Raw genomic sequence first — 12,217 nt, 5'->3', positions numbered from 1 at the left:
CTGAGCATCCTACAGCTGGATTACATGGTTGCTTGTGTGAAAGAAGAGTAGTTGCCATGCTGAGATCCACAATTCTGAACACAGCTCATTGGGACCCTACAAAATGCTTCTGCTGCTGCCGCCTATGCTTCTGGAACAATAGAGTTTGCTGATCCCCATAGCAATAACGAGAAGTACCCACAGGTCCCTGTGGCACAGCCAAGGGTGAATTCAAAACTGAGTTAAGCCACGGGTCCTTAAAATCCGACAAAACAACGACAGAGGCCCATAACTCTGAAGATACTGACTTCAGATTCTCTGGAGCAGGAGACTTATACATATGAACAGGGTAGAAAAGAGCTCACAGAGTGTCTACCAACCAAAGACAACAGCAGCAACAAAACTGGAGGAAATAAACAACTGCAACAGAAGTCCACAATTAGTCCAACTAGAAAATTCTTAATTCACCAAAAGAGTTTATTAAGACCAAGAAAAATACAATAAAAAGGGAGCTGATTGGCTTTGTACCTCTACAACATAGGTCCCAAATTAACTTTAACATCTGAGATGTACCAATTGGCAAACCTTTAGGGCCTTCTTTTCTCTTTGAGTTGGAGCTCAAATTATAGTTATAACTGAAGATCTCACTACTTTTAAACAAAGACCCTAAATATGGAGATTGCTCTAAAATTAAGGTAATCTCTATATTCTTAGCAGAGTTATCAAATATAAAATAGAGGACAAAGAGGTATTTATCACCCTGCCTAAATTTCCCATGGTCATAACACCCATGGCCCCAAAGCATCCCCTAGTAGACATGAACACTCTTCCAATGAGTAATACATTAAAATTAAATGAAATAAAACTTTTGGTGCTTACAATCAGTTGGACAAAATGGAACTCTATGAACCTTCTGTCTGCTCAATATAGTTAATAAAATCTCCAAGGATTGTACAGAGCTTTCAAGGATTGAAGCCCGTTATAAAAACTATTTAGAGAACAGATGATAATCACCACTGCTTCTCCGTTTAACAGCCAAACTGATCTGTTCTTAAACCTGGAAAGAATGAATGGTGCCCCACAGTAGACGGTCCCAACCTTAGTGCCCTTCTCCCACATATTAAGGTGCCGTGCCCAATATTGTTGAAATTACTGAATCTATTCCGTTGGCAACTGACAAATACTTTGCAGTCATAAATTTCACTAATATGATTTGTTCAGTGCCTGTTTTGACGGACTCAGACAGTTTCCCTTCACCTTCGAAGGGACACAATACTCCACTTAACTATACATGGGGCACCTCAACAGCCCTGCAATCACACACAGGCTTCGCGGGCAATATCAGCACTGCATCCAACTTTCTCTGGAATACAGGTATGTCGTGACTTTGATGACTTATCATTCAAGGAGAGTCATTTGACACCCTCATTCGGGACACAGAAACATTCACAAAGGAGCTCATGAACAGGGATGGGCCACTGTCTCACACAAAGTACAAGGTGCCCTCAACTTAGGAATATTTCTATACATTATTTGCTCAGTCAAGGGGTTCTCTATCTCTGGCACTGTCAAGAAATAATTATTGATCTGTAAGTACCGACAATATTAAGACAAATCTAGTACTTTTATGCCTTTGGGTTCTGGAGACAACATATTTCTCATTTACAATATTTTTAAAGCTCATTTATGCTGCTACTCACAAACTGGCCTACACTGAATGAGGCCCATTACAAGAAAAGACTCTAAATTCTCTCCAAATTGCAATACAACAGAAAAGTGCATTAGTTTCACCTTTCCCTCCTTTGCCTCTACCCCCAGATACCTTCACTGCAGAGGCCTCCTCTAGGACCTCCTGGAGACTCTGAACCACTCACAACAGCTAAGTTGTCCACGGGCTTCCAGTGCAAGAAACTGTCCTCCTTGGTTTCATGCTCACACCATCAGAGCAGCAATTACAAGGCATGTATCCATAAACATTTACATAAAATTAAGGGTAATATGATAATTAAGGGCCAAGATTTATGACAGATGTGGTACAAAGAAAATTATATAAATTTGAGTAGATTTGAAAGGATGACTCCATGTTGAGAAGGAGATCTGTGTCTGATTTCAAAAAACATGCACTGAACACTTGTGCAAGGCACTGTCCAAGGCACGTGGGATACAATAATGAAAAGATAGATGTGGTTTAGCGATAATTCCCTAATTCCAAATATTATACCTCAATATCCTCAGTTGGAGTTGGAGAGTTTGACGTAGAAGAGAAGTGAGAAATTAAGAATATGAGAGAAGGTAGAAAAATGGATTATCTTGGAGTCCAGGAAGATGTATTTTTCATGGAATAGAAGGGGTGATGAATATTGTCAAATAGTTCCTACTGTAGCTTTTCTTCCCTCTAACACAGGGGTCCCCAACCCCCGCACTGTGGACTGATACCGGTCTGAGGAACCAGGCCGCACAGCAGGAGGTGAGCGGCGGGTGAGAGTGAAGCTTCATCTGCTGCTCCCCGTCGCTCACATTACCACCTGAGCCATCTCCCCACCACGACCCATCCTTGGAAAAATTGTCTTCCATGAAACCAGTCCCTGGTGCCAAAAAGGTTGGGGACCACTGCTGTAACATGCATGTCATAAATAATACCTATCATTGCAGAGACATGAGGAGGAGGAAGAAAAGTTATAAAAGGTCATTATTTTATTTAGGACCATAGCATTGCCCTATGATGGAAGTTTTTTTTTTTTTTAACAAAGGTTAGGCATCTTCCACTCATATAAGTATGTTATAGAAATTATTGGTGATTTTGAGAAGTGAATTTTCTAAATAGCAAGTTGAAATATTTAATAGTTAATATGTCTAACATATTCATTGTTTTTTTTGAGCTGTGGTGTTCAGAAATACATTTTAAGTGTTCAGTGAAATTGCCTTAATTCTGTCATGTTTCTATATCATATAGCTGTATCAATGCGGCAGCACTACTTTCTTTCATTGTTTTTCTTATGAAGTCATGTGACCTTCTTTCACTGTGCAACAGAGGAATGTTTTTATCTTTTCTGAATCTATAGCATTTATTTTCTCCTCAAAATAATGTATTTTAAGGTGAAGTAATAATGTTATCAGCATCAAAATTATCATTACTGTACATTTTGTAACTACGTTTTTTGTAGGTCTCGAGGCACCTCTTCACTCTTCTAATGGTTATTTAATATTGACTGTTGTATTTCATGTTGATATGTGTCTGGTAGGTTAGATTCAAAGTCTGGCTCAAATCTAGACTAATTTCATCCTCATTAACTTTTAGTTCATTAAGGAAACTAAAAAGCAGTTTTCTTTAACCAAATTATTCATTTTATATCTAAAAATAACCAAATGCGTCAACATATTTTCTTTCTATATAAAACGTCCTTTTGGTGTACATATGGTTTGGTTTTTATGTATTGTACATACTTATATATGTGTGTGTAGAGAATTTTCTTATATACCTGAATAGTTTTAAACTCCAAATTTGACTTTAAAAAAATCAATAAATGGAAGAGTACTTATTAAGCACACAGGTTCAACATAGCAAGAAAGGCATTCCGATAGTTTACATGATCAGAATCATAGTTTCATTGCCAGCTCTGTCATCTTCACAGTACAATTCTCACTCATCATTTTCTAGAATTTTCTAGAATTACAGGAATACATAGCCTAAAGCAATGGTTTCAACATGTATATGTGTGTGTGTAGACCCTACATACTGTATGGTAGGTGAAGGGGGCTATCATTCTATCACCTCCAGAATCTTACAGTACAGAAGAAAACCCTTAAGCATATAAAGTTATGAAAAACTATTATAGTGATTCAATATGAGTATAGCATCAATTCTACCATACCCAAACATTTTACACACACACACACACAGACACACACACACACAGAGTCCTCTTTTCTTTTTCAGCATTTGAGAGCCACCACCCTAAAGCATATAACAGTTATGAATAAATGAGACTGTGGAAAGAAAGTTTCTATGATATATGTAATGTCTTAACTAAGGAAGATATTCAATGGTATAAGACTTGGTAGATATGAATATTTATATTTTTATGTAAAGAATCTATATAAAATGGTATTATTGATCCAAGTATACTGCTGCTGAGCAACCATCACTCTCTTATTAAGACCTAGATGGCTTAGATCAACCTTATAACTTTCTATTCAGTTCTGATTTTGTAGACTCCAGCACCCATGCAACAAGAAGTTGTGACTAAAGTCTTACTTTACTACTTGTGGCAGCGTCCAGTGAAAGAATGATGTAGTGCAGTTTAAGACATTAAGTGAACAGAAAGCCATGACTATGTAGTTAAAATAAAACAAATAGACTGGATGCATTTAAATAGCTTCTTGCTAATAAGTGTGCCAGTGAGACTCTTTTTTCTCTTTCCCCCTCCCCCAAGCCACACAGCATGCAGGATCTTATTTCCCTAACCAGGGATGGAACCCACACCACCCCCTGCAGTGGAAGCTCGGAGTCTTAACCTCTGGACTGCCACAGAAGGCTTAAGTTAAGGTACGTAAATACCTTAAGTTAAGGTATTTAACTGCCAGTGAGAGGCTTAAGTTAAGATACGTAAATAATGTAAGTAAGAAACGCTTTCCTGATGTTGAAAATAAGATAAGAATTAGTAGAGCTAGGAAATATTATAAAAAAAGAATAATAAAATGGACTAAAAATATTCGAGTCAAATTTTTATAAGAGAAAAGTTAAAGAAAATTACAGGTGAGCTGAGACCCATGGTGTGTGTGTATGTGTATGTGTGTGTGCCTGTGTATGTGTGTATGAATTAGAATGCACTTGAGGTTAGTGAATATATCTACTTTTGATAATATTACAAGGTATTTATCCAAATCACAGGAATACTTACTATTATTTCATTTATAAATTTAAGTGTATTGACACAGACATTTTCTGAAGCAGTGTTATCCACTCAAAAATGAAGAAACAGTGAAAAATGATGAGATGAGATCTATGCTACTCTATGTACCTTCACACAGAATTGTTTGCCATTAACTATGAACGATTCATTTAACACATTTCTGCCTTTTTTCTAACTGATGAAGTGATAATAATAAATCTCCCTACTTAACCTCTACTCTGCTATGTGTTGAGAACAGCCCAAGTTCACACACAGCTAGTTAAAGTAGGAGCCAACTTTTAAACATAGATTATCTTGTTCCATGTCTAGTGCTTTTATGGTCAGACAAAATAATTGAATAAATGAATCTTCCCAGGAACAGGGACAGAGGAGAATAAAGAATGGCTAGAATATAGGAACTTAAAATTCAGCAACAAACAATTGACTTGGTATGACAGGCATCAAACATCCACGAGTAGGCATTGTTAATCTGCGTGTATGATGCAAGACACTGAAGGGAAGAGAATTTGGATATTGTAAATCCACCCAGAAGTAATTAAGTCCAAGAATAGGCATGAAATGTTCATGTCCACTTTCTGAGAAATCTTTCTGGCATGTTTACTGACTCATTCCAAGCACCTAGATGAGAACATCTGGACCTTGGTGGTGCTCAGTAAATATCTGTAATTCTGGAAGATTATAAGACAAAGTATCTGGCAGATAATGAGTTTGTTATTCATGTTTAGGAATTAGAACAGGGAGGGCAGAGAACAAAAATTTGCCATCCCTCAACCTCGAAGTAATCATTGAAACCACAAGATACACTGAGTGCTACAAAGCCATGTGTTAAAAAGAGGAAAAGTATTTTCCAAATCCCCAGTTTTGGTTCAAGTGGCAATTCCCACGTTGATTCCCAAACAAAGCACTTTGGGATCTAAAATCAGATGGTGGAAAAGAGAGAGGTGGCCAGAAGTTGGTAGAAGTTCCTACAGCGAAACCTAGTGATTAAAAAAACAGGTTCTGATGTCAGAAAGTGATAAAGTTCAAATCCAGGTCTGCTACTTTCTAAGTTTTTATTTTATCAAGTTAATGTGTCTAAGTCTCTGCTCATTTACAAATGGGAATAATATCATCCACCGTATTAGCTTGCTGGGCAGATTAAATAAAACAAGAAAGCACTTATCATTGTTCAGGGATCGAGATTAATGCTCTGGGAGAGATGACCTGCAGTGAAGTTTAGCCCACCCTTAGGTAGATAATGGAGTACTTTCTGGAATCTAAAGATGAAGCTCCCTCCTTGGGTAGGAGGTGAAGGTGACCGCTGCCTCTCCTTGGGGTCCTGCATTCTAGAGTCAATCCTGAGACAGGAGATTAGACGAACCTTCAGATGGAAGATCACAGTAGCAGCATCTAAAATGAGCTGTTATAGGCAGAAACTGAACAGCAAAAAAGGGGAAAAAAATAAACCAGGGAAAATAGGAGTAATTCATGATATGAAAACTAAGGATAAGAGAATTTTAAGATGTAAGAGAGAATGAACGCTGTTAAAGGTTCTACAGTGCTTAAACAAATTAAAACTAATTTAAAAGACCAATGATTTTGGCTAAAAGAGATTTTTAATAATTGAAGGACAGTATCGATAAAGTAGTGGGGGAAAACTGGGAGATAAGGAATAGAATGGACAGCATATATGAAGCCTTCTGAGAGTTTAACAGCAAGAGTAAAATAAGAAAAAACAGAAAAAAAGGAGAAAAATTTCTTGAGATTTGGAGAAACCTGAATATATTTGAAGGGAGAGAGAAAAAACAAAACAAAGCAAAACTAGAGGTGGAAAGGACGGAAATTGTATAAGAAAAAACTGGAATTACAAGGATAAGCATATTTTAATATCTAAGGTACAATTAGAGCTTTTTCTTCATAAAAAGGATTGTGAGAAGGATACTTATATTGGAAGACTCAAACTTCCCAGTAAATTAAAGGGAAGGCACTTTATTTATATAGGGAATTGACTGGAGGATTTTGAGAACTAGAATAGTAACTATGAGAAAGAAAGTAATCAGAGGAAAAAAGTTGAGTCAACTTGTAATTGGCTACGAAAAGCCAGAAATGAGCCAAACCTTTGATTTTCTGCATCTGAAATGGTAAGTTAGAGAAAAGAGGAGATAGTGAAGCTTTACATCTGAATAAAAGTGAAGAACAACACTTTGAATCAACATGGGAAACAATAGAGCCAAAACCTACTTTTAAAAAATTAACTCTACTTTCAAACATGAAGCCATAAAGTTTTTTTTTTTTTTTTTTTTTTTTTTTTTTTTTTTTTTTTGCGGTACGTGGGCCTCTCACTGTTGTGGCCTCTCCCGTTGCGGAGCACAGGCTCCGGACGTGCAGGCTCAGCGGCCATGGCTCACGGGCCCAGCCGCTCCGCGGCATGTGGGATCTTCCCGGACCGGGGCACGAACCCGTGTCCCCTGCATCGGCAGGCGGACTCTCAACCACTGCGTCACCAGGGAAGCCCCATAAAGTTTTTTAACAAATGAAAACTTTGTTCTTACTGGGACATGGTGTGACCACTAACTAGTGTTTCTACCACTGTGGAGCAGGTCTGGACTCATGCCCTAGAAAGCCTTCAGTAGAGGCAAAGTGAAGCAACTTGGCTTGTGACATGTTCCTAAAATAATTCCTAAAATAATGTCTGCCAGTTCATTATAAAGAAAATTAAATTTTATTTGTGAATCAGGTCAGGTCAAATGCTGGTACAAATTTAAAATTTTAGAAATATATGTTTGATCTCATTTGAGCTCAAAAAATTACAAAACATATTCTAATAAAGCAACTGTAAGAACCCTAAGACGAGCTCCCCAAACCCTGCATGTGCCAGAGCTGTGTTCTTCATTGAACTAGAACTTTAATTTGCACCACCTGTGGTGGCAGCTGGACACCCTGAACAGCTTCATGCTAAACAAACGTTACTATTTTCTATGTACCATCATGTGAAAAAGGTCGGAAAGCGTCTAAAACATTATTCTTACATCCCAAAGTGAAGCCTCCTTAGTAAATATTTAGTAAATTCCAAAGGAATACATATATGGAAAACAAAATTAGAATATTTAAAAATATAATAAAGCTAGAGATTATTAAACCTTAAATAATTTAGGATGTTCAAAATAATTTAATAAACATTTGCATTTATTGCATTTATTACATGGATTCAAATCTATGATGTAGAGTAAACAACTGTCACTGTCAAAATGTTGGGTATTATGATAATATAGAACTTCTCTCCAAAATTCAACAAGCTCAAAAATAGACTCATACCTTTGGATGGTAATTTTGGCACACAACTTTTACACTTGTGACTGTGTTCTCCCAGTGGGCTGAATGGTACCACTGCTTTGACATTCAAAATGCAATTTTTAAAGTTGAAAATGTTTATATTTGTAAGAGTTTCTTTGATTCTATTTAATGCTTGGGAGTTTGTGTTAAGTACTAAGCCCATAATGACAATTATTTATCGTGATTTAGATGAAGAAAATGGAAAATAAAATTAAAAATGCAAATCACATGAAGATAACATCAAGGGTTCAGGAATATAAGAAGTGTATGTAAACATACATAATGTATTATTAAGAATTTTTTAATTGTAGTAAATCAATGATTATCACAGGTTAATATTATCAAACATTAAAGTGATGGCTTCTTCATGACAATAAATTAAAGCTATTAAAGAATAAATTCAGCATGAAAAAGTGTCCCAGAGGAATCCATCACAGGTCCTATTGTTCCCATAACCATTTCTAGGGGGTCCAGCCTACATAAGAAGCAAACTAAAGATATGTTTTATATCGAGACCCCCATTCCCTTTCAGTACCAGCTGATTGCATTGAAGGTGGCACCTCCCTTGAGGAAAATCTACAGCCAGTAAGTGACTAGCTGGTAATGACACCACACAGTAAAATATGTGACTGAATTAATACATAAACATAATTTGAAGACAAACAGGTAAAATTTGGAATCATATTAGGGAAATATAAATACACTAACTTGAAAATAGAGCATTTAAAAGCATTTCAGCTTACTTGTTTTCTTTTAAAATCTGAAATATTGAATTCAATCTTTAATATTCTTTTCATTTAATAACTGAATTAATATATTAGACAATTTGAGGAAAGGGAGACAAACAAAATACTTACTTGTGATGCTATTTCTTGACACTGACACAAAGCGAGGGAAAAAGAAACACACAAAATACAGTTTAAACAATGACTAAACAATACATACACAAACCAGTCAGCAACAGGACAATATATGACAGATAGCACAGAACACATCATCTAATTATGTGTTTGATTATTTATCATAGCACTTTTGAATAAAATTAGGTAAAGAATAAGCTAATATTTTAAAAATTTGCTAGAAAGTTGTTCTTGTTAGATTTTTTTTCTAAAATCGTCTTTCTAAGATTTGATAGAAAGTTAATGTGGTGCTAATAGAAAATAAAACAATTGATAAGAGCTTATGAAAGTATTATATTCATGAGAGGATACTGACATAATCATTGATATTCAATAATCACTATTGGTATTAATAGCTGTACTATTTAAAAAAATGTTAGACCTTATAATAAGATTGTTTTTTCACCTCTATGTATACATTAAAGTAACTTTATAGAAATAGTCTTAGTTATCACGTAGGCTATAGAGGATAAAAATTGATCTGCCCAGTCAACATATAAATGCTAAATATTTAGGGGTTATAAAAATCATGCTATCTTGTTCTTCAGTTCTAAGGAAAAATATTTTCATTCCTCAAAAGGTAGAAGTGAAATTTTCAATTATATTCTTTGGTGTAATATAACTCAAGTCTAACCCATTATCTAGCATTCTCACTATTGTTACAAATATAAAAAATGCATAATAAATATATGAATATAGGCTCCTTGAAATTATTTGTCTGCAGATTCTTAACACTTGGCCCAATGTGTGAGTGAATAAATGCAGAGATTGGGCAGCTCGAGTTTCAAAACTATTTTATCTAAATCCTTACTAAAATCATTGTATTAATGTAATTTTATAAAATGAAAACTTTAATTTTAATAATATATTTAAAATATTACTTTCCAATTTAAGGGAACCCTCCCTTACTGTTGGTGGGAATGTAAATTGATACAGCCACTATGGAGAACAGTATGGAGATTACTTAAAATTTAAAAACAGAGCTATCATATGACCCAGCAATCCCAATCCTGGGGATACATCTGGAGAAAACCATAATTTGAAGATAAGTGCATCCAATTTAATTGTAAAAAGTTAATGGTTGGTAGATGGTTAACTATTACCTATCCACATTTTTTTAAAATATAGGATTTATTAATGATGAAGGTGAACAACAGAGTAACATATTCCACAAATTTATTAGTTATACTGTAAAGATGTTGGTATTTTAATATGCTTTCAAATGACCTCTTTCTAATTTCTAGAAAAATTTTCACTGGTTATGGTTCACTTCAAGAAAATGTGATTTTCAGTAGACTGGAAAACTGAAGGCAAAGACAGTTTCACATTTTCTTACCAAAAAAATGAGAATAAATATTTTTATTAATTCAGAAGTTTCCAGATTTTGGAAAGTATCATATACTGAATAGTAGGTAATACCTTCAGAGGGTCTTGGGTAGCATTTTATAATAAAAACACTTCTGTAATGAAAACATGAATATTCATTTTAAGTGGAATAAGTAAGTATTATGAAAAATCTCAGAACAGTTAAAGTGAGGTTTTGCCACCAAATCAGTTTAGTAAGCTTTTTGAATTTGAGAATTATGGAGAAAATATTGTGGACAGAAATACTGTTCTCCTTTGTCCCCATGAGAAGCACGAGTCCTTGTTGATTCTCTATTTATTTTTTGAACCAGAAGGGTATGGTATTTGTAAAAATTCCCTGAAATAGACATGTAGACAGTGGTCTATTCCAGCTTGGTGTTGTACAATTAGCTGAAAAGGGGCTGCTCCAGCTGTACCCTCCTCTCCACGGACTGATTTTCCAGTCCCTGTACACACTCCCACTGTATGTTTGTCTTTGTATGAATCCTCCTTCCAGCAATTTATAGCCCACAAGGAAAAAACTAACTAAGTGTGCCAGGGCTTTTATAAATTTCATGATTTTAACGATGTGTATTTTTTATCATCACGTGTCTTTGAAAAGACATCTGCAAAAGGATTTGGTGCGTCCCCTCCTCCCACAGCCAGAGCAGTGACATAATTTAACTTTTTTCTCTATACACCAAATATGGGAAGATACTGAAGTCAGATTAGGAAATATGTGGCATGAAAACCTGCATCTGCCTTTAAAATGTATTTGTTTTCAACTCCATGAAAAAACAAGGAAGCAAGACCTAGATTTTTTTTTTTTTTTTTTCCGGTACGCGGGCCTCTCACTGTTGTGGCCTCTCCCGTTGCAGAGCACAGGCGCCGGACGTGCAGGCTCAGCGGCCATGGCTTACGGCCCCAGCCGCTCTGCGGCATGTGGGATCTTCCCGGACCGGGGCACGAACCCGTGTCTCCTGCATCGGCAGGCGGACTCTCAACCACTGCGCCACCAGGGAAGCCCAAGACCTAGATTTTTTATATTAGTTTATCCCTCCTACATTCTTATATAAAATGTTGGCATTACATTTAAAATATTTCATATATTTTGAATAGAATTGAATAGAATTGGATATTTAAAAGCATAAACTGAAGAAAGGATCAATGAGTGAGTCGGAATATGAAATTTTACAGCTGGAAATTTATTAGTTGTTTTTATTAGTTATACATACATAGTTTAAATAGTCAGAAAATGTTATGGTTTGTTTTGAAAAATAGAAGCTCCCACCATGATCTCTTCTATTTTCCTCTTGTAGGACCCAGCTACTTTTACCTCTTTCAGCTAGACATGTAGGTCCTTATCTTTGTGTCTCTATATAACATACTTGAGTGTCATTTCTTAATTTTTTGGTCAGTTTCTACTTTTATCTATTGACTTCTCACTCTGGAAGAAGAGAGAGTAACTATCTTTTCCACCCGCCATTGCCATATCCCATCATTTCAAAATGGTTGAAGTAAGATTTTGGTTAGGTCAAAATTCAGGGCATATTATGACTACAATTTACAGGTGAAATACATGGGAAATGTGGTTTACTATTCATTGCCTGCATAGTTTTTTGATGTTGGTCGTGGTGATATTGTATTCCTAGGGTTAATTAATTAATTTCATTAATTGCTTCATTAGATTTGTACTTGGTAATCCATCCTGAACTCTTTGACAATTGTCTAATCTTTCTTTAAGTCAGTGAGATGCATCATGTATCCTAC

At 35.7% G+C, this 12,217-nt stretch overlaps 1 protein-coding gene across 9 annotated transcripts in view; it reads right to left on the bottom strand.

Moving 5' to 3' along the window:
* The window catches only part of KCNT2 (potassium sodium-activated channel subfamily T member 2), a 354,137-nt gene that overhangs the window by 26,525 nt on the left and 315,395 nt on the right, over positions 1-12,217 (bottom strand). For 8 of the 9 annotated variants that reach the window (XM_081225686.1, XM_081225691.1, XM_081225689.1 and 5 more), the window contains one exon: positions 9,062-9,082. The exons of the other annotated variant lie outside the window; for it this stretch is intronic. In XM_081225686.1, coding sequence (XP_081081812.1) covers positions 9,062-9,082 — 21 coding nt within the window. The remainder of the gene's footprint in view (positions 1-9,061; positions 9,083-12,217) is intronic. 9 annotated transcript variants of the gene reach the window in all.

Source organism: Mesoplodon bidens, assembly GCF_964165515.1.
Source record: "Mesoplodon bidens genome assembly, chromosome: 2".
Taxonomy (NCBI): Eukaryota; Metazoa; Chordata; class Mammalia; order Artiodactyla; family Ziphiidae; genus Mesoplodon; species Mesoplodon bidens.
This window is presented reverse-complemented; position numbering and strand designations above follow the sequence as displayed.